Raw genomic sequence first — 23,647 nt, 5'->3', positions numbered from 1 at the left:
AACTTTTTAAATTTGATGAAATCTAATTTATCTATTGTTTATTTTGTTGCTCATGCTTGTGGTGTCATGTCTAAGAATGCATTGCCAAATCCCAGGTCATAAAGATTTGCCCGTGTTATCTTCCAAGAGTTTTATAGTTTTAGCTTTTATATTTAGGTCCTTGATACATTTTGAGTTGATTTCTGTATATGGTGTGATACAAGGGTCTAACTTCATTCTTTGCATGTGGATATCCAGTTTTCTCAACACCATTTGTTGAAGAGACTATTCTTTCTCCACTGCATGTAGTTAGCACCTTTGTCAAAAATCAATTGCCCATATATGTTGTGGGTCTGTTTCTGGACTTACAGTTCTGTTCCACTGACCTATTTGTCTAACTTTGTGTCAAAGCCATACTGTCTTGATTACTGTTGCTCTGTAATACAATTTGAAATCAGGAAGAGTGAGTTCTCCAGCTCTATCCTTTATCAGGGTTGTTTTGGCTATTCAGGGCCCCTTGCAGTTCTATATTAATTTGAGGATCCATTTTTCCATTTCTGTAGAAAAGACTGCTGGAATTTTAACAGGGATTGCACTGAATTTGTATATTGCCTTGAATAATAGTGACATATTAACAATATTAACTCTGCAAATCCACACACATGGATATCTTGTCATTTATTTAGGTCTTCTTTAATTTCTTTCAGCAGTGTTTTGTAGTTTTCCGTATGTCTTTTTTATCTTCAGTTAAATTTATTCCTAGATATTTCATTCTTTTAGATGCTATTGTAAATGAAATTTTCTAGATTTCCTCTTCAGATAGTTCATTGCTAGTGTATAAAAGTACCATTGTTTTTGTGTGTTGATCTTGTACCTGGCCACTTTGATGAATCCATTTATTAGCTCCAATAGTTTTCTTGTGTATTCCTTTGGATTTTCTACATATAAGATCACATTGTCTGTAAGTAGACATAGTTTTACTTTTCCCTTTTCAGTCTGGATGCCTTTTATTTTTATTGCCTAAGAACTTCTAGTACAGTGTTGAATGGCAGCGGTGACAGTGGGCACCCTTGTCTCACTCCTGAGTGTGTCTCATGTACCACTGAGAGGGAGGTTTTCTGGGTTTTTCATAAGCGGCCTTTATCATGTTGAAAAAGTTCCCTTCTATTCCTGCTTTTCTGGGTGTTTTTAAATCAAGAAAAGATGTTGGATTTTGCTATATGCCTTTTCTGCATCTATTGAGATAATCATGTCATATTTTCTCCTTCACTCTTTTTATGTAGTGTATTGCACTAATTGATTTTCATATGTTGAACCAGCCTTGCATTCTTGGGATGAATCCCACTTGGTCACGTTGTATAATTTTTTAATATGCCATTGGATTTGGTTTGCTAGTATTTTAAAAGTATTTTTGCATCTATATTCATAAGGGAAATTGGTCTGTAATTTTCTTTTCTTGTGATGTCTTTACCAGGTATTGGCAGCAGAATAATGCTGGCCTTAGAGAATGAGTTAAGAAGTGTTCCCTCCTCTTGAATTTGTTGGAAGATTTTGAGATGGATTGGTATTAATTCTTCTTTAAACATTTGGTAGAGTTCACTAGTGAAGCCATCTGGTACTGGACTCTTCTTTGGCAGAAGGTTTTTTTTTTTTTTTTTTTTTTTTAATTTTTATTGAGATTGTTCACATAGCATACAATTATCCAAAGATCCAAAGTGTACAATCAGTTGCTCCTGGTACCCTCATACAGCTGTGCATCCATCACCACACTTAATTTTTGTTCAATTTTTAGAACGTTTTCATTACTTCAGACAAGAAATAGAACAAAAGAAGAAAAGAAAAAAAAGAAAAAAGAAAAGGAAACTCAAATCCTCCCATATCCCTAACCAACTCCCCTCCATTGTTGACTCATAATATTGGTATAGTACATTTGTTGCTGTTTATGAAAGATAATTCTACTAACTGTAGTGTATAGTTTGCAATAGGTATATATTTTTTCCCTATATGCCTCTCTATTATTAACTTCTAGTTGTATTGTCATACATTTGTTTTGGTTCATGGAAGAGATTTCTAATATTTGTACAGTTAATCATGGACATTGCCCACCATAGGATTCAGTTTTATACATTCCCATCTTTTGACCTCCAACTTTCCTTCTGGTGACATATTTGACTCTGAGCTTCCCCCTTTCCACCTCATTCATGCACCATTCAGCACTGTTAGTTATTCTCACATCTTGGCAGAAGGTTTTTGATTATTGATTCAATATCTGTAATTTTTGTAAATTGGTTGATGTTTTCTATTTCTTCTTGAGTCAATTTGGGTAATTGATGTATTTCTAAGAATTTTTCCATTTCTTCTAGATTTTCTAGTTTGTTAGTATACAATTATTCCTAATATTCTCTTATAATCATTTTATTTCTATAACGTCAGTAGTGATATCACCATTTTCCTTTCCAATTTTAGTTATTTGCATCTTTTCTCTTTTTTTCTTTGTCAATCTAGCTAAAGATTTGTCAATTTTATTTTTTCCAAAGAACCAACTGTTCTGTTCATTCTCTCAATTGCTTTTCTTTATTATCTCTGTTCTAATCTAAATTATTTCCTACCTTCTGCTAACAATGACTTTACTTTGCTCTTGTTTTTCTAGTTCCTCAAAATATAAGGCTAGGTTATTAATTTGAGATCTTTTTAAATACAGGCATTCATAGCTATAAATTTCCCTCTGCACATTGCCTTCACTCATCCCATAAGTTTTGGTCTGTAGTTTCATGGTTTTCATTTCTTTCTAAGTATTTTCTAATTACCCTTGTCATTTCTTCTTTAACCTATTGGTTGTTAAGAGTGTGCTGCTTAATTTCCACATATGTTGTAAATTTTCCTGTTTTCCTTCTGTTGCTGATTTCTAGCTTCATTCCATTGTGGTCAAAGAGATTGCTTTTTATATTTCAATAATTTAAATTTATTGAGACTCCTCTTGTGTCCTAACATATAATCTATCCTAGAGAATGATCCAGGTGCTCTTGAAAAAAATGTATATTCTGCCATTATTGGGTGAAGTGTTTTATATGTTGGTTGGATGTAGTTGGTTTATAGTGTCGTTCAGGTCCTCTGTTTCCTTATTGATCCTCTGTTTAGATGTCCTAGCCAGTATTGAAAGTTGTGTATTGAAATCTCCAACTGGTTCTGTAGAATAGTCTATTTCTCCCTTCAACTTGGTCAATGTTTGTTTCATATATTTTGGCGCTTTGCTCTTAGGTGCATAGATGTTTATAGTTATTTGATCTCTTTGTTGAATTTACCCTTTTATCGATATATAATGTCTTTCTTTGTCACTTGTAAACTTTTTTTTACTTAAAGTCTATTTTGTCTGATATTAATATAGCTACCCCTACTTTTTTTTGATTAGTTTTTGAATGAAATATTTTTTCCATCCTTCTACTTTCAAGCTACTTGTATCTATGGATTTAAGATGGGTCTCTTGAAAGCAGCATGTAATTGAGTTGTGTGTCTTTTTCCATTTTGGCAATCTCTTCCTGTTGATGGAGAGAGTTTGGGGAAATTACTGTATTTCCATTTAGGGAAATGACTAATAAAGCAAGATTTACTTCTGTCATTTTGTTAATTGTTTTTTGTAAATTTTATACCTTTTTTCCCTCTATTCCTTCACTACTGCTTTCCTTTTTGTTTAGATGATCTTTTATAATAAGTCATTTTGATTCACTTATCTTTTCCTTTTGTGTATATTTTTTAGATATTTTCCTTGTGGTTGCCATGGAGATTACATTTAGCATACTAAATCTATTGCAATTTACTTTGTGTTGATTCCAATTTAACTTCAATAAACTACACATGCACATTACCTATATCCCCCCCATCCCTCTCTTTAATGTTGTTTGCATCACAGATTACATCTTTATGTGCCCAGTAACAAAGATTTACATTTGTTTTTTATGCCTTTGGATTTCTGGCCTTATAAGGAGTAAAAGACAGCATGACATATGAAAAATGAAATAATACTGCCATACATATTGACTCATATTTTTAATTACATCAGAGATCTTTGTTTCTTCATCCAACATTGAGGTACTGCCTAGTGTCCTTTTCTTTTGACATGGAGGACTCCCTTTAATATTCCCTGTATGGCAAGTCTAGTGGTAATTAAATCCCTCAGTTTTTTGTTTGCCTAGAAATATCTTAATCTTGTCCTCATTTTTGAAGGACAGCTTTGCCAGGTATATTATTCTCAGGTAGCAGTTCTTTTCTTTCAGCATTTTAAATAGTCCTCCCACTGCCTTCTGGCCTTTGTAGTTTCCACTGTAGAAATTGGATGTTAATTTTTGTTAAGGATTGCTTGTACATGGCATATCACTTCTTTCTTGGTGTTTTTCAGATTCTGTGTTGGTACTTGGCATTGGAGATTGATCATAATGTTTCTCAGTGCAGATCTGTTTGGGTTTTGTATTGCTTGGCATTAGTTGAGCATCTTGGATTTGTACATTCATATCTTTCATCAGATTTGAGAAGTTTTCAGCCATTATTTCTTCAAATATATTTTTTGGTCCTTATCTGTCTCTTCTTCTAGGACTCTCATGTTGTATATATCGGTACACTTGGTGGTGTCCCACAGGTTCCTCAGGCTCTGTTCATTCTTTTTCATTCTTTTTACTTTCTGCCCTTCAACTTGGACTATTTCCATTGTTTTGTCTTTGAATTTGCTGATTCTTTCTTCTTTCTCCTCCAGTCAGCTCTTAGACCCCTCTATTGAATTTTTCACTTCAGTTATTGTTACTTGGGGTTCCAAAATTTCCATTTGGTTCATCTTATAATTTTTATCTAATTATTGAAATTCTCATTTGTTCATATGTAGTTTTCTGGTCTCCTTTAGTTCTTTGTCCATGTTTTCTTTGAGTTTATTGATCCTATTTATGAGAGTTGTTCTAAGATCTTTGATTGATAATTCTAGAGGCTACACTTCCTCTGGAATATTTTCCATTGAATTCCTTTTTTCTGTGACTGGGCCATATTTTCCTGTCTTCTTGTGTATTTTGAATTTTTTTTTTGTCAACTGGACATTCTGAGTGTTAAGTTGTAGTGGCTCTGGAAATCTAGTTTTCCTACACTTCAGTCCACCAGACTAAGAGAAAGAAGAAGAAGAAAAGGAAGGAAAGAAGGGGTGGGGGAGAGAAAACTAAACAAAACAAAACAAACTAACAAGGATAAAATACCCATTAAAAAAAAAAGGTAAAAAAAAAAATGAAGTGTACTTCCTCTCCGTATCTTGTGTTACATCCCATTGGGGAGCTAGAAGCTGCTGCTTTCAAGGTTAAAATCTAGGCCAACACCTTCTAGTCCCTCAGGGATCCACCAGATGCAAAAATATGACCCAGAGACAGAAGAAAAAAAAAACAGAAAAAACAGAAAGAAAGAAGGGAAGAGAGAGAGAGGGAGGGAAGGAGGAAGGAAGGGAGGGAGGAAAAGGAAGAAAGAGAGAGAGAGAGGGAGGGAGGGGTGCACTGGTTCTTTGTGTCCTTGTAGAAGCTGGTGTGAGGTCAGAAGACACTACTCCTGACAGAAACCAATGCTCGCATCTGTGCTGGGCCCTCAGGGATCTGCCAGACCAGACAACACAAGAAATAGAAAGAAGAAACCCAGCCAATGAAAAGGGTGCTGGGTCTTAAGTCCTGGTAGATAGCGCTGTAAAGGCAGGAGACCCTGCTGCAGAGAGGGCAGAAACCCAGACCAGAGTCTGTGCTGTGCCCCAGGGATCTGCCAGACCAGGAAACGCCCACACAGAGAAGGAAAAGGGGGGGAAACAACAAACCTAGCTCTTTATGTGCAGGTGGATGCTGCTGGGAGGCTGGGCGTGCGGCTGCCTGGGGGGCAAAAGGGAGGCCAACTTCCACTGTGGCCCCTCACGCGTCCCCCAGGCCAACCTCAACCTTCAGCCCCAGCTTTTCGAGGAGGAGGTTTCCCCGGCCAGCCCTGGCCCCAGCCGGCTGCTCTCAGGATCCAGGCTGCGGTGCTGTGGCTGCAGCTGCTTCCACTGCCTCTGCTGCAGGGCCAAGCCCTGGGAGCTGCTCTCTGGTTCCTGCTTTCACTCACAGAAGCTGAGCTGTCCGCAGCCTCTCACTTCCTCTGGCACCCCTGAGGCTGCTCAAACATCCACTCTGGTTCCAGGGTTACTCCTCATTAACTCCAGCCTCCTTTTCCAGCTCTTTCATTTTTCTTCTTACTCTGGCATCTTGTCTGCAGGAGATCCAGTGCCTTCTACTTAAGCTGGCACTCAATACTTCCTCAGTCTGACCACAAATTATTTTCCTCACCATCTTACCTTCCATGCTCCCTGTACCTCTGTACCTCAGTTTACCTGAACAGCCTGTCCTCTAAACCTGTCCCCCCCACACCCCTACCCCATCCTTTCCTATAATTTTCCATGCTCTTTTTCCTGATCGGAATTTCTCTACCCACCCACTCCCATCCCTATCTCTGAATGTCTAAATAACTTGATCTCCAAGGCATAGGGCAAATGGTGTGTCGTCATCAAGCCTTCCCTCCTCCCTCTAGTTCAATCATTCTCAACCTTGGCACACCTTGGAATCCCCTGGGGAGCTTTAAAAATATTGATGCTTGGGTCGCACCTCCGGAGATTCTGATTTATTTGGTCTGGTAGGACCTGGACATTGGCATTGCTTTAAAAACTGCCCAGTTGATTCTAACATGCAGCCAAGGTTGAGAACCATTGGTCTAGTGGTTCTCAGTTATGCCCCTCAGCTGCTTTTATCCACTGTTAGACTGTAAGTGCCTGGAAGAGAGGACAATGTCTGATTCATCTCTGTATATCTCACAGGGTCCACCACAGTGCTCAGTCATTAAAAAATAAATAATATTTATCATTTATATATAGTTAACTGAATGCTTACTTTGTGCTACGTATTGCTCTAAATCCTTGATGTGGTTTATCCCATTTATTCTCCCAACAAACATTTATTCTCTGCCTTTTCCAAATGAGCAAACTGAGGCAGAGATGTCAGGGAACATGCCCAGGATCACAAGTGGTGAACTGCGGAGCAGAAAGTTGAGCCTTGGCCGGATATCTCCAGAGCCTGTGCCAACCCCCAGCCTCTATACAGTTTGTATATAGCTACGATGCCCTCATATATTTACTGAATGAAGCTGAAGAAATGAATGGATGGAAATAAATGACTGGTTCCCAGGCAATACCTTACTTAGGCCTAGTGAGGCATTTCTCAATCTACGTTTATTCTTCATATCGCTTTCATAATGACTCATCTTCAAAACCCCTGTTCAATTATGTATGTAATATTGTTATTTAAAATGATTCACTTTACTTTTTCCTCCGCTTCACCTAAGCAAACATATCCATCATATTAAAGGTTTGATGGTAGAAATACTTTCCTGATGCCCATTAGAATAATAACCTATTACATATATGTGCACATGTGTGTGTGTGTGAGTGTGTACCACCTGACATCACCTCACCTGTCACCAGCACCAACCTAGAAACAGAAATTTGCAGCCATCCTCCTTATCAACTTAACCTGGATCTGAATTATACTTAGCATTGAAAAAAAGGCTCAACTCACATTAGAATTCATTTTTCTAAAGCGCTTCTTTTCCAGAGCAAAACACGTTTTGCCTGGAATTAACTCAAAAACCTAACAAAATTTTTAAGGCCATGGTTTTTATCCACTTTTAGCTTCATGAAGCTCTATCTCTTTATGAGACATTTTGTGAGAAAAACCTGCCGTTTAGAAACAGTCTTGGAGCGGAATCAAGCCACTGTGGGTACGTGTATTCTTACTGCTTTACGCACTGCTTTTGTAGCCACTGCCCAAAGGCTTCCTTTCTAGTGCAGACTGTTCCAACCTGGGCTTTGGTCTTAGGCCAGTCCATGTCTATAAGCTAAGGGGTGAGAGAGTTCTGAGGAGAACAAGGGTGCAGAAATTTGGAGACAGGAATAGATTACTAGGGGTGGCCTGACCCAGAAAATATTTAGGGAGAGAAAGTAGATTTGAGCCAAAGTCATAGCAATGGATAGGTTTGAAGTGCCCCGGCAGCTGGAGAGCAGAGACGGAAGCTTGGGGAGAGAGCACAGTACACACAGAGATATAGAAGAAAGAACTCACTCCTTATTCATTCACCATGCAACAAATGTTTCTTGAACATCTACTTAGTGTCAGGCACTTTGGGAATTGTATGGTGTTTTCTGGGGGTTTTTTGTTGCTGTTTGACCAACATTTCTTGAACATCTTGATACCAGGCATTATGCTAAGCAATTCACCTGCATTATTTCTCAATAAAAGTCACAATAAATTATACAAGACAGAGTCTATTATTAATCCAATGTTGGAAAAGGAGACTGTGTTTCAGAGAGCTTAAGACCCTGCTTGGGGTCCCTCAGCTGGTAAGAAGTGGAGTTGGCAGGTAAACACAGAGTTTTAACAACTGCATGATACTGCCGTGAATGAGACAGGCATGGTGCTGAATTTATCCAGTCGGTAGTGCCAACAGTTAAACAGACAACTTCAGAAGTTCAGCATGAAGGATATGGATGAGAGGGGGCTCATGAGAAACACATAGCAGTGAAACACAATGGAAATTAACTCTGATTTCCAAAATTACCTAATTGTATGCCCATAGGTTAAAAAAATTAGATATTGATCATCAGCCTTCATTTGTTCATTCATTCATTTGTAAATATTATGACTTCTACCACTAATTAATATCACAAGATTTGACATAGCATCAAAATTTTAGAAGTAAAGTCTGTATTTCAAATAGATTTCTATAAATTTCAAATTTGGGAGCTAACTTCTTTGCAGATCTGGTTTAATCTTCATTGCTTTTTACATGGTAATGTAACTGAAAGTTTCATGCACACCTGTCACCAGTTATCAACATACCAACACTGGCCTGCTATAAACAGTGTAGAGTAGAAACTTTAGGCCAAGATGGAATAGCAGAGCTGAATTTACCCTCCTTCCTGAAATGGACAAAAACCTGAACAAAATATTGCAGTAAGAGTTTTCAAGACATTGGATATCAGACAACAAAGGAGAGGTGATCCCTGCGAGGTGGAAAATGGAAGAAGTGAACCCTGCAATTGCCCCAGCTTATTGCCTTGAGACAGTTTTCAGGCCAAGGGCAGGTGGGAGGAACAAGGCAGAGCCCAGAGGCAACCTGAGTTGAGAAGATGGAGCTGAGAGTCCAGGGTGACCAGAGCACAGGACAAAATATCAGAGAAGAGAGAGAGAACACAGAGAGAAAGCTCCAGAGGTTGCTAGAGAGTCCTCGTAGAGTGTGCAGCAGTGTACCAACCAGCATATGAAGAAATTAGTGAAAACTGGGGGGAAAAACACCTGAAAGGATGAGAAATAGCAGTATCTGGCATTTACACAGGGCCAAGAATAGTGCATAAAGGTATTTGTCAAGAAATAAAGGTAAAGTGATTTAGACAGCTTATAAGGGTAGTGCTTCTTCTTGGGAGACTTAAATTATGTGAGGTCAGGATCATCAGGCATGGAATTTTGGATTTAGTATATATTTATATACACTCCTCATGAGGTTCTCAGTGCTTGAATTAATTTATGTGGTGTTGACTTTTACTGCTCATACTAAGTTTGACTAAGTGGACGCTCATGGTCAAATGGTCTACAGCTATTAAGATATTCAGTTCTAGCAAACCTGGGTTAGAATCCCTAGATCTGCCCTTTTCTAGTTGTGTGATCATGGGCAAATAACCTGACCTTTCTGAGCCTGATCCCATCATTTGTAAAGTGTCAATTACAATATTTATCTCAAAGAGTCATTGTAAAGATTAAAAGGCACAATGCATATAATAACACTGATTTGTATAGAGGTTGGCACATTGTATGTAAATGCATCATATTTGACATTATAAATAAAGATATATTGAGATTAGATGATCTTGTTCAAAATTATACGAGCCTATAAAAGAGAGACTGCTGGTACACGATACATAGTCATTAAGTTAAACTGAATTATATTTCAGTATTTGTGGTAGTCAAACCATATCAGTTTATACTTAGTTCCTAGAAACGATCTATCCCAGAAAAGGAAATATAAACTCAGGGAGTCAAGGTGCAAGGCTACCATAATGCAAATTCTTATATGGGTATCCACCCACCCACACACCTGGCATTTTTAGAAATCCTTGAGTAAACAAAGGGTTCTCTTTCATTCTCCTCTAAGAGAGGAAACAAGATTTTGCAGTGCGGGTGGTGTGGGGAGATGACTTGGAGAAGGCAGAACCCCCATAGGACCACCAGGGAATGGAAGAAAGATGGGGAGAGTTTAGGCAAGAGTTAGAGAGTCAGCTCCTCACTGTAAATCTGTGGCCCCCAGGCCCTGAGCTGCCCACTCTGCATTTGTTTTATGTATAATCAGCTCCCTCTGCCAATAACCCAAATGACTTTTCAGATCCAAAGAAGTACCCGAAGGACCTTCTCATAAAATCTTCCATTTTTTGCAAGGCTACTTATCAAGTTGTAAAATGTGTGTGTTTCTTGACCTAGTGATTTCATTTCTAGGACTTATCCAAAGGAAATGTGGATACACATGAATAATTAAAAATATAAACGTGTGAAGTCCATTTTAACCCTGCTTAATGTAAAACCAAGTGCTATGAAGGCCCATCAATAAGACTATTAGATAATAAATAATGTTACAATCAGATGGTGGAACACCATGTAAGGCATAAGGAATGAAATAGATCTAGCTGTATCACAACAGAAAGTGTCTATACTGTTTTGTTACATGTAAAAAGCAAGTTGATACAGATAGCACTGTCCCCATTTATATGAAATTTTCATTTGTTATATGCGTTCATCCGTTAGGTAGTTAAATGACGCAAATTTACTGAATGCCTTCCATGGTCCTAGATTTTAGAGAAACAGCAGTGAACAAAGTAGGTAGAGTCATTGAGCTTCCAGTCAAACAGCGGTACAAGAAAAGGGGCACATATTAAGCAAATGAGTTGAAATGTTGTAAGAGCCAAGAGAGAAAAGGGCATGGTGCTCTGGTAGAGATGGTAATGAGGGGAAGGAGACTTGAGCTGGATACTTAGGGATGGCCTCCCTCAAGTTGTGACACTTCAGACTTGAAGGATGAATGAAAATTACCTGTAGGTATTGGGAGGGGAAGAATGTTCCAGATAGAAAGCCCTGAGATTATAAATAGCTTGTGGTATGTTTGAGAAACTCAAAGAAAACAGTAGCCAGAGAGAATGGAGTGAAGGAAAGAGTGGCACAGAGAGGTTGGAGACATGGGCATGGGCCAGACCACAGAAGACCTTGGAGACCCTGGAGTTGGAAGCCGATGGAGGGACTGAGGAGTAAAGGCTGGACTGAAGGGGAGCAAGAGCTCAAGCAGACAGGCGGGAGGCCGTCACCGTCATGCAATGGAGAGATGACAGTGGCTTGGCCCAGGGTCATGGGTTGGAGATGGGGAAGGGAGGACAGATTCAGAAGGCATCCTACCCTCCTGGGGGAGTTAGAGGAGAGAATCTGTTCCATATCACAGTCCTCCATGGATTAACTCCCAGCTCCCAAACTCCGAGTTATTATTTTAAAATACTTGTACTTTTTTTATTAGTTAATATAATTTACCACTGTGGGGACTGTGGAAATCAAACAGAGGCATCTCTGGGGATAATGTACAAATCATTAGACAATGAGGGAAAATATTGGCTTCTCACACAACCTCTTTGCAGAATTAGGAGAAAAGGGTTTTTGTCTGGAATGCAGCGTGCACTGCTGTGTTTGTTACCCTCTGGCTCCAAACAGTGTCCCTCTAACCAACTGCAAATGCTGAATATGTTAGAAAGAGGGGGGAGGGAGAAAGAAGAGTGATTCTCATAAGCTCCTGATTGTTCTGCACATCCGTGGGCAGAAGAAGTATGGCTGGAATGAGGGTATAAGGGGGAAAGGGGTGCAAAGCAAAAAGAAAAATTACTTCGAGAGTCCATATTCAACAAGTTGCAATTGTGAAAACTCGGCTTTGCTCCTAGGACATAGGTGACAGCAAGGAAAAAGGACAGGAAGTCACACCATCAAGTCCCTCTGTCCCTGAGGACCCAGAAGAACTGACAATTACAAAGGAGAATTCCCAGACAACAAATATAGCAGAGAATAATAATTCCATCATGAGTTTCTTTAAAACTCTGGTAAGTTGTTTCCTTCTTTTTTCCTTCAACTCCATGTTCAGCAGTTTTGTTAATCCTAAGAATATGCTTTATGCATTATGCTTATTTGAATGTTATTGTACTGCATGGATTATCATCACGATGCAGCTGGAGTGTTAGAGAACGTGGACAAGATGTGTTTCGTAAGGGATTTGTTTTGCACCAGGCTTCTGATGAGGAAGCTGCTAGCATTGGGAACCATGGTGTAAACAGTGGATGCCCAAACTATGTAAATTATGGAATTCTGCAACTGGATGGAGTTTTATGGTCACTGATCATAAAAAGAATAGGAAAATACCTTCATGTGTTATTGACGTATATAAGCAGTTTTGCCACTCCAATGGCAAATAAAACACTGTAGAAATCACTTTCTATCTTGTTACATCTAAGTCTACCACTTTAATGAGATGGAGGCAGTGACCATGTCTTCCTTGCTTGCTCATCTCTGAATCCCCAGAGCCCACAGCCTACCATATGCCAGACATTCAAAAAAGGGTTGATGTATGACTGCATAATTAAGCAGACAGCTCCGAATTTTGGGCTATTTCCAAATATCAAGACTAATCTCAAAAGATAAAACAAAAAATGTCAACAGAATGTGCCACAAACACCAAGGCTATCCATTTGTTTGGGGTATTTAATCGTAGAATCCTTGGAAAACCTGTGGCCTGCCAAGGAGACCTTTTCAATGTGGTCAAACAGTGAATGTGTAAGTTCTAATGCATTTCATTATTAAATATGAATTCTGTTAATATAAATGTTACTTTTTGTATACCGAGGTATTACCCAGAGGTCCTTGGGTGTCTACTGATTATAAGAAATTCTTGTTTCATTCTTCACTGGTATAGTGAAATGGACCACCCTAAAAAACTGTGTCTGTGAACTAAAATTCATCCCATAGAGCTATGATTTTTAACCTTTGGTTTTCTCAAACTTTTAAGGTCTCACCTAACAAAGCTGAAACAAAAAGAGATCCAGAAGACACGGTAGGCAGTTTGAAATGTGTATGTGTTTTTGGTTGATGCTTAGAATTGGGTTTGAATTTGTGTCTGCATATTTATTTCTCGATTTTATATATATATATATATATATATATATATATATATATATATATCAGTTTAATATTGCTGTTAGATTGTTTTTAAAATGTTTCATTTATGCTAGTGGCATCTTAATGAAAATTTTAGTGAGAAACTTGAAAGATATTCCAATTCTGGCTAAATAGTATCACAATAACCAGAATATTAATCATTACATCATCAACTTATTCATTTTAGTTGTGTATAGAGACATTCAGGAACTGTAGTAAAAATTAGCCATTGAAAATGAGAAAGAGGTGAGACTTGATTTAAAGTCAAAAAATGCTGCTATATTTTTGATATCTTTAAAAGCTGCTGTATTTTAGGTATCTTTAAAATATGTTTTTGTTTTTCCTGTAATTTGAAAAAAAATAAGCCTCCACTACAGATGTAATCATTTCATGAAATAAAATAGTCTCCATTGGACACTTGCCAAATGAAGGAATATGTAAGAGAGCTGCGATGCCCTAAAGAGCTTAAGTTTTTCACCATTATTCTAGAAATTCAACCAGTTCCCCTCAAAATAAATTTATTTTGGAACACCTACTTTCTAGAGATGTTTTTTCCTTACGCTTGACAGGAACTTGAGGAGAACACGTGGTTTAAATTTCATGGGAACTGTGGAGCAAGTTTAAATTGGTGATAGCTAAGTGTCTTGTCTCCTTGACTTGATAGCTGAAAGTGCTATGAAAGACACTGGGACAAAATAAATGGCTTGGCAGGCCTGATACATCGGCTCTTCATGTTCACTGGACTAAGTTGCTAGGAAAGAACACTAGATTATCTCAGAAGACCTGTGTTTGAGCTCCAGTTCTGCTACTTGATAAGTGTGTGATCCTAACCTGTCTGAAACACGTCTCCACATCTGTAAAATTGGGTCAATAAAAATTACCTCTCTCCAACTGCAGGGTTGAAGGAAGGTGTAACAATGCCTTGTAAACCATAGAGTTCTCTTCATATGTAGGGTGGTCTTTAGTTTCACAATTATATGCAAGATAGATTGAGCATCGTTATTATGTTTATATGTTATTGATTGGTTCAATAAGATTTTCTTCTTCCGTTAAACATGTATGTATCTGAGGCATCTAAATGCATTTTCCTGTACACAGATTCGTTTGCTACAAGGCAGCTAAGATCAAGTTCAATGCATGATTGGGTCAAAATGCTTCTCTTTTGGTTCTGTGTCCTGCATGGTTTGAAGCCACACCATGAGACTGTTAGGCAATTGACAGTGTTGTATGTGGGGTGGTTGTGTGGCTTCCTGAGTGGCCTGATACACGCGCTCTCCTTTCAGCTGGCCATGCACCCAGACTCTTCCCTGACCCAGAATGTGGTCCCAACTAGATGTACCTAACTGATAAAATCTGTGTTGCCGAGACAGCTGAGAGGGCCCTGCTGGTGGAGATGGGTCTCAAAAGAAGGTTCTGTGAATGTAGGTTGTCTGGCACACCCATAAACAGATACCTCTTTTGTACAAACCTCATTCTCATAATTTACCATTTTAACATCCTTTCTACTGAAGTTCTTGGATTCATACTTTTGAAAAGTCTGTACCATTTGCCTATCTTTCCATCTGGTCCAGGCAGTTTTTAGCACACTACACACCCCACCCAAAATCTCCCACCATTTGTAATTTGAGTCAACAATTTTGAGTAGTGGTAACCGGGCTACTTCAGTAGTGAACTGGTTCACACTAGAAACTTTCTTTGCCTGGGAGGTCTACTCACCTAGAAATCAGTCAAATTCTGCAAGTGATACCAGCTCCATGAAGTTTCTAATACTTAGTAAAAGGAAATCAGCTTGAGAATGAATGCCATTCAGCAGCAGTAATTGCCTTGGCTCCAGAATGTAAGAATAAATCATTTATCTTCAAGTACTTTTTCTTTCCCACATGACAGTCTCATTTAGATATGTAAAACTATCAACTAGGGACTGCATTATCTTTTTCACTTATTTTTCATCTGGATATTTTTATGTACATAGACAGAGTTTAAATGTCCCATTATTGTCTTTAGCAAAAGAAGTTGAGTTGATCTGGGTCATTTAAATAGGTCACCCTGTTGAAAATCAATGTGTACTGAAATTGACTGTGAATATTCTCTCTAGCAAATTGTCTCTGAGAGTTTAAAAAAGATCAGCATTCACATAATGTCTTGTGGTTGGGGGATGGGGAAGCTATAGCAGCAGTTATTTGTCAATGTGTACTAATGCACTTTAAAACAACAGAAAAAAGTGGATTTTGTTCAAAAATAAAGTTCTGAGCTGTGACTGCTGTTGCCCAAAAGGCATCCAAAGCAGAAAGTGTCTGTGATGGACAAGCTGGTCAGAAGACATCAGAGATCCAGGCAAAAAGCACCAAGAAAAAGCACCTGGATAGCCCCAGGCTAGGACTCGCCTTTAGAAAATTCTTTAGGCATAAGGTCGGTATCTTATTAAGCAAGGGGGACAGCCAAAGAACCCTGGTCTTCAGCACATGACACAGCTGCCCTTCCTGCATCCACCCAGCTCCACTTCAGTGAAGAAAGAGCCTTGGGTTGCTGAGATCTTAAATTAGAGAGAAATTATAGATGACATGAATCAAATTTCAGGGTATCTTTTTTTAAGTTCCCATAGTTATAAACATCTTAGACTGGTTTCTTCCTAGTGTGGACCAGGGTTCTGGAATTATTCTTCTAACCCAGTGTTTTCCCAAAGTCAGTTGTTTGCATACCACCTTCCACATTTTTGCCAGATGTACAATTATTTACTGATATTTCCTATTTAAATTTTCCTATTAAAAAAGAAATTTTTTATTACATCATTCATACAAAACCAGAATCATTTTTCATAAAAGTAAGATAACAATTATTACAACCAATTAAAAACTATATATTACATTCCTGCTGCATCGGTTGTCTCAATCTCTGAGTCGATGCCCTCTCTCTCTTTATTAAAAGGTGATTAGCCAGTGGTGGAGAAATGTCAAAGGCATACCAGCACCAGACTGAGACTTTTCCCTGAATGTATTACAAGAATTAAATGAGAATTGAAAAAGGAAAAGGGTTTTCACTCTCTGAGAGTTACTTAATGCCAGATCTCTGCATCACCTAAAATCATCCCAAAGCCAACTGTGGTATGCTTCCCACACTTTGGGAAATACTCTTCTAACCTCAAGATAACAATTTTACCTCTTTGTGGTCTGTTCCTTCTGTTTCCCAGTATTAACTAAGCTTATACTGAATCCAAATAGAAGCCCAAGCAGAAAAAATCAATGATTGGAGGCAGAGCAAGTCATATCTCCATATCCTTGGGAAGTGATGACAATACAGAAGGCAGTTCTGGAAATATCCCTAAGAAGAATCCAGGGTTTGTCTGAAAGCAATTAAACAGATCCTTGAATTGGGCCAGCATGCTTCAAAATTTGTTTAAAATAGTCACCATTCTCCACTAAGTTGAATGAACTTATTTAAAAACTTCCCCAGCTGGATATGTTAGTACAAGGATTGTGTATGTAAATAAAAGCACAGTAGAAATATAGGAGACCCTAAATTTGCATAAACAACTATGTTATGAAGCCACCCTTCAGCTTCCATACAAACTGATTTTGTTTTGTAAAGAGAGGAGTGGGGATGGAGTGATAGATATTGCAATGGGGGAGGGAAAATCAAAAAGTGATTCTACTGCATGTGGGAGACAATTTGATGACTGCTGGCAAAACATGTCACAGAGCTCATACAAAGGAATTGAGCTTAACTTCCACTTGGAGCTTGAGTGAGTAGGGGGCCTTGAAAGTTTCAGTTTGTGATTTTCCCCCCAGATCTGCATTTCATTAAGGCATTCATGTCATTGCACTACAAAATTTCACAGCTGTAGACGTTCTCCCTACACATAAGTAGACCACCCTAGTTCAACGTTATTTTTCCTAGGGCTTCCCAAAATCATTGGCCTCACCTCATCTCCTGCCACTGGGGTGCATTTGGGGGAAAGACTGGATTCTGGAAATACTAGGAAGATGGAAAGAAAGCATCACGTTTGGGGATTCTGTAATCCAGACGCAAGGACTTCAAGGTTGTGCCTTGAGTTACATTCAGTTTTTCACATATGCATGAATTAAAGGGGACAATTCCTAAATGTTCTGAATTTCTGCAGAACACTTATGCCTTAGTTTGATAGAGCTGCTTGGCTTTTGCCTCTGTGCCTAGTATAGTTTATTTCTTTTCTTTTGATTATTCTAGCATCCATAAATTTAGGAAAATAGAGCCATTAAACCTGACCTACTGGATTCTATCAATGAACCTTGTCCTATAATCATAGGACATGTGATATTTACCCTCAGTTTTTTTCATCATGAGGTTGTAACTTAGGAGAGAAAAGGGGAAATCCAAGTAAATTCAAAGTTAATCACACTCTCTTCTAGTTTTGCTGAAAAAAAAATCTGATGAATACGAATTCTAGCTGAATCCTAGGTTCATTTCCCTACGTCTCAATTTTCCTTCCTTTAAAGGGTATTTTATTAGTTTAAAAAAGTTGGGGAGGGCTGGAATTAATAAATGAAATGAGTTCCTTGTTTAAACAAGAGTGACAGCTTTCCTTTGCTGCATGTAAGTCTTTTTTTTTCTTGGCTTAATCAAATTGATGCCACAGAATCAGACTTTTCCACGCGTCCTCCAGTGTTTGACAACAACATGCACACAAGGCCAGGCATTGTTTTAGAATGTTTTTGCCATGCCTGGAAATGCTCTTCTCCCCACTCAAGTTTTCCCGGTGCTCACCCTCTCTGCAAGGCAGCTAAAACATTAGCAGCTGGCTCACACGACGCATAAGCTCTGCCATACATTCATTGTTTTTCAGTTCTTGGTACCAAGTTTATATCCCACTAACACCTCCCCTCTCCCACAACCCCAATGTGAAAACAAGATGAAAACTTATTATGGAAGAAGGTAAGGCTATTTGGTATGCAATCTCCAAATCTAATTCATTAGGATTCGGTGGCTAGGATTGCCAGATAAAATAAAGAAAACCCAGTCAAATTCAAATTGCAGATAAACAACAAATTGTTTTTAGGATAAATATGTCCTGTGCAATATTTGGGACATACTTAGACTAAAAAATTAGTTGTTGTTTATCTGCAATTCAAATTTAGCTGAAGGACCTGTATTTTCATTTTTATTTGCTAAATCTGGCAACCCTATTTATGGGATCGCCTCTGAAAAATGTGGGTAGAATTTTTGTAGTCTTCCCCATACTGCAAATAGTGTTAAGTCAGTTGACAGTGGCAGAACACCATTTGGGAGACCTCTTTGAGAAGTGAGGAGAGGTTGGGCAAGGAGAGGAGAGAAGTTGGTCTGAATGTGATTCTGTAGCCTTCTAAAAAGGAGGTCCCTGGAAACCTGACGTGACAGGATCCTGTGTGGGTCTCTCTTTCTCTCTCCCCCTTCTCTGGTTGCTTTCAGGTAATTATTTATTTAATGCTCATTTTGTGCCAGACACTGGGCTCACTGGGAGCTGTGCATGGAATGATGGCTAAGATGTAACAACTCTTACCCTCATGGACTCATGGTCTAGCAAGGGAGATGCATATTCAGTGAATAATTACATAAATATAATAGAGTTATATGATGTTATTATAAATAACATATACTCTTGTAATGTTTCTCAAGGGTCTTGGGATCTTCCAAGTGTAAAGAAAAGAGAGTTGGCCATTACTCAGTGAAACTTATCAGTGTAGACTCCTTCCTCAACCTTTTTTTCTTATCACCCCCTACCATGAAGCCATTTTCAACATTTTTTCTGAGTTGCCCTCCCCATCCCATGATCTTTTAATACCACAGGAAGACTGCATGTCTGTTTATGTACTATGTCTACACTCCCGAAGAACCAATCAGCCCCTGCTTGGGATTGACATTGCCCTTGCTGAAAATACATGGTGTAGCCAGTTCCATCCCTTGACAGGTAGAACAACACAGGAGGACACCGAGACTCGATGGAGGCAGTGAATATGGAGTGACTATGAAGAGCTTGGGTTTTGAGGCCAGACTCCCTAGATTCAAACGCCAACTCCGTCCCCACATTAATGTGACCATGAGCGAGTTATTTAACCCTAAAGGGCCTAAATTCCCCTATCTGTAAAATGGACATCATAATTAATACCTTTCCTGTAGGGCTGTGGTTAGAACAGCCAAGTGCTTAGAACAGTGTCTGGTACTGTTTCTTTTATTGTTAATATTAAATCCAAGTTAAAGATTGGAAATTATGTCTTGAAGAAGCAATCGTGGTTCAAGGGGACTAGGCAGAGAGAGAGGGCTGAGGGGGAGTAAAATGGAGGGAGTATTGAAATGTGCCAAGCCAGAAGGTCTGTAATGGATTGGGTAAACTGGATCCATCCAGAAGAAATTTTAGAATTTCAGAACCTGGGAGCCTTTTTTTGTAACCCCCATGGTGTTATCGGTGAGTGGCCTGAGAGCATTTGGAAGCGGCAGTCATGAGCTGGACAGATACAGCTGAAGTGTAAAATGCACCAGAATTTAAATCAAAACTGTATGGGCCATTAAATTACTGAGCCTCTGCTCTACTGACAGTAGCAGGACTGATAAGTAGCTCTAGCCAATCAGAGCTGTTTCTTAGAGACGAAAATGGGGTCAGTCCCAGTCCTCCAGCTCCATGGTCTAACATAGACACCTGAACAAATGGGGACTCTCTCAGAAAAGCAGAAGAGGGTGGTTGAAGTTGGGGAGACAACTGAGCCTGAACACTCCTTGTTCTTTCTGCTCTGTCGCAGGTCCTCAACATCTGCCATTCTTCCTCGTGCCTAAAGGCCATGGAGCACAAGCACACTGTTCCCTATGCCTGGAACACTATTCCCCACCGAGTTCATTCCCAGACATCTTTTGGATCATAGCACAGTCATCTCTTTCTTGTAAAGTCTTCCCTGATTCCTTGATTGTTATGACTGGATCTAATTCCTGTTTTAGCTTTTTCTTTTCTTTACTTTTCTGTTTTCTTTTCTTTTCTTTTCTCTTCTCTTCTTTTCTTTTCCCTTCTCTTCTTTTCTTTTCCTTTCTTTTCTTTTTTTAGCATCAAGTCTCCTCTCTTTCCTCAGTAGGAGAGAGAGAAATTTTGCATCTATTTGCAGACTTACTTTTTTTAGTGTTTTTCTTTCTTAGTGGATAGTAGTCTCCATGAGGACATGTAGCCCCAGCACTTAGTACATGTGGCAGCTCATAGAAGGAACTCAATGCATTTCTTTTGGTAAATAAATATATAAATAAATGTTCTCTGAAAAAGAAAGCCAGCAACTAGATGGGAGGCACTTCTCCTTTAACCAGTTCCCTTTAAGTTAATTACTATTTGGAGCTAAAACAGCACCAAATGCCAAGAGTATTTGGAATATACCTAATGCAGAACCTTATAATCTAGGCCACTTTGATGAAGAGGTTATTTTAAATTCTGGCATCATGCAGTTTTGTCCACTTTTAAATGAACTTGTATTTTTCCTTCAGTGTCAACTATATCAAACTATCACAAAAGTCATTTCTATACTTTGGCCCTTCTTCATACAAACTCTGCTCAATAAATGACTCCCTCTTACTATCAAAAAATGCAGTTTGGAAGATATTGTTTTTTGCCTCAAATATGAAAATTCATGTATTTGCAAAACCTCTTTCGAGAGGCAATGTGCTGGGGTGGAAAGAATGCTGGAGAGGAGCCAGAAGTCCATATTGGAGACCAGGCCAGTCCCCTTATTCGGACAGATCAGGGGTGTTGGGTTCCCCCTCAGTGAGAATGTGGGCTTTGGACCAGATTGTCTCTCAGACTTTCCAGCATCAAAAATACAATGAAATGTCTCAAATTGGTCCACTCCCCATTTTTACTGCCAGATTTTTTTTTCTTTTATTAAGAAAATGTAGTCAAAGGTCTGATATCCCTGGAAATTAAAAGGGATTGAGTCACAGGTCCCTGGAGCAAAAATTGTAAAATGACAGACACTTAAGATAATGAGATCAAGTCAGATGAAAGTAGTGTTACCATTTTGAATGCAATATTCATTCATGTTGAGATAAATTTTAACTATTATTTTCCCAACTCTTTCTTCGCACCCTGACCCAGGAGGTGGCAGAGTATAGGAATTAACAGCCCAGTCACTGAAGAAGTCAGATGTCCTAGAATTGGATCTCAGCCTGGACATGAAGAGAGAGAGACAGAGGGAACCAGGACCAAATGAATAACATTTGAGGAATTATTAATTGTAGGGTGTGGTGTCTGGGTCTAAAAGATGAACAAATGGGATTTGTGGATGCTTTTCCAACTCAAGACCTCTCCACTGAGTACCCATCTAGCTGCCTTATATTTACTTTATAGCTTAGGTCGGCGATCTCCGTAGAGGAATATGGGAAGAAAATCTCAGGATTTATATTTTAAATTAAATTTATTTTAAGCCTCCTTTAACTTCTGATTTGGAGTAGTACGGTGGTACATGTTTATTATATATATACATAAACATGCATGTATTGGGGTGCATGTTAAAAATGTGTTTTACTGATGAGAACATGATCAAAACCATTTAGAGACCAACAGCTAGATAAGAGCTCCACATTCACTTAGCAGGGTGCCTCTGGCCATCTCCCTGATTCCTAATGAATTACTTATGTGAACAAAATATATTTATTTTTTCCAAAATGAAATTATGTTGACTTTTCCCAAGGTCTTAACACAAATCCATGCTGACAGTAGAATGTTTGGAAAATGCAGAAAATTACAAAAAGAAAATTAACATCACACATAACCCCAGCCCGTGCTTATAATTCTTAAGATCAGTTTAAATGTTTTCCTTTCATTTAAAAAAAAATTTTTTTAACTCTATAGGGTGCTGAAAAGTCACCTGCCACTTCAGCTGACCCCAAGTCAGACAAAGCCAACTTTATCCCCCAAGAGACCCAAGGGGCAGCCAAGAATCCAAAAGGCTGCCACCCTCCAGGTCAAACGCAGTCTGGAGCACCCACAGAAACACCAAAGGAGGGTGCCAAGGAGAAAACAGGACCCACCTCTCTGCCTCTGGGCAAACTGTTTTGGAAAAAGGTAAGCCTTATTTTTGAGATTTGGAGAGTACTCTTGGGCTGGGAATGCTTAAATTATTTCTGTTTGCTCCATCGATGCAGTCAACAATGTAAGGAGTTTCTTTTTTTCCCCCGAAAATGACTCAACTTGCCATTATGTAAAAGACTTCTAATTTACCCCTGGGAAGAATGAAGTGCCTATCATGTTTAAAAAAACAAAAAACATGTGTTTCATGAGAAAGGAAAAGAAATGAACAAGTAGAATTTTTCATTCTTAAAATTACTCTAGCTCATGACTCAGAGTTGTAGTATTTCATGATTTCATTTTCTTTCTAAAATGGTTTCTTACTCTGGCTGCCTCCTGCTTTCTTCTGTGTCCTCACCCTGGTGAGATAAACCACTTCTAGGCTCTTTATCTTCTCTTTTCCCCAGGCAGATGTAATTCATCATTATAAGCCCCTAGTTCTTACATTCCTTTTGGAAAACAAGGGTGTTCTCCAGTGCATCACTAGGGCAAGTACGCAGTGTGCTCTGGGACCGAAAAATTCAAACCACTGGATATTTTTTTCTTCTAGATTCAAAGTGCCTGAGATATGTGCCATGAAAGGCAATGGGGTGGGGGGTGAGTAATTCTGAGAGCTCTTGCTTAATCATCATTGATGTCACCCACAGCTGCCACACATGTTCAGAACTCTGGCCTGTTTTAAATTTGGCCAAAAGAGGAACAAGAAGTCAGGGTGGAGGGGTGCATTCTTAGCCCAGGAAGATCTAATAGTAATGTCAAAAAAAAATCCTTGCCATTTGGCATGCAGTTCACAGCAGGAGATAAATAAAGATTCCACCGTGGTTTTAATTTTATTTTCTAGTCCAGAATCCAGCTGGATTTTAGTGCCTCTTTCCTATTTGTTTCCTATTGTACAGAAATCTTCCTTCTAGGTTCTGCCCAGAACACAAACTCTAACATTTAATGAAAGCTTTGAATGATGTCAATTAGCATTCTGTTCTAATCTTCCTTCCTCATCAATCAGCAATTATTTATTTCTTAAAATCTTTTATCAGCAATATAATGTCAGGAACAATTTCCAAGTGAATTGTATGCCTGAGGTGACCTACATTTGAACATTTTTATTTAAATAATTATATATATTCAAAGTATATTCGAAAAATATAGCTAACACATTAAACTCGAGTTTTGCATGTCTTTTACTCAAGGTGAGACTGTTTTAATTTACCTTAAAAGGCAATCTGGTTGAAAGGAAAGTATTAAGTAAATGGTGGTCCTGATATTACATAAATAATGATCAATTTGGGTCCTCTAAGAAGCAGCCACC

At 38.6% G+C, this 23,647-nt stretch overlaps 1 protein-coding gene across 9 annotated transcripts in view; it reads left to right on the top strand.

Annotated features, from left to right (window-relative positions):
- BCAS1 (brain enriched myelin associated protein 1) overlaps nucleotides 1–23,647 on the top strand; it is a 108,417-nt gene that overhangs the window by 48,638 nt on the left and 36,132 nt on the right. For 5 of the 9 annotated variants that reach the window (XM_037811243.1, XM_037811250.1, XM_037811249.1 and 2 more), the window contains exons 4-7: nucleotides 12,032–12,187; nucleotides 13,147–13,191; nucleotides 15,570–15,704; nucleotides 22,126–22,338. In XM_037811243.1, coding sequence (XP_037667171.1) covers nucleotides 12,032–12,187; nucleotides 13,147–13,191; nucleotides 15,570–15,704; nucleotides 22,126–22,338 — 549 coding nt within the window. The remainder of the gene's footprint in view (nucleotides 1–12,031; nucleotides 12,188–13,146; nucleotides 13,192–15,569; nucleotides 15,705–22,125; nucleotides 22,339–23,647) is intronic. The other 4 variants (XM_037811251.1, XM_037811247.1, XM_037811248.1 and 1 more) reach the window with 1 other exon arrangement.

This window comes from Choloepus didactylus, chromosome 19 (genome assembly GCF_015220235.1).
Source record: "Choloepus didactylus isolate mChoDid1 chromosome 19, mChoDid1.pri, whole genome shotgun sequence".
Lineage (NCBI taxonomy): Eukaryota > Metazoa > Chordata > Mammalia > Pilosa > Megalonychidae > Choloepus > Choloepus didactylus.
This window is presented reverse-complemented; position numbering and strand designations above follow the sequence as displayed.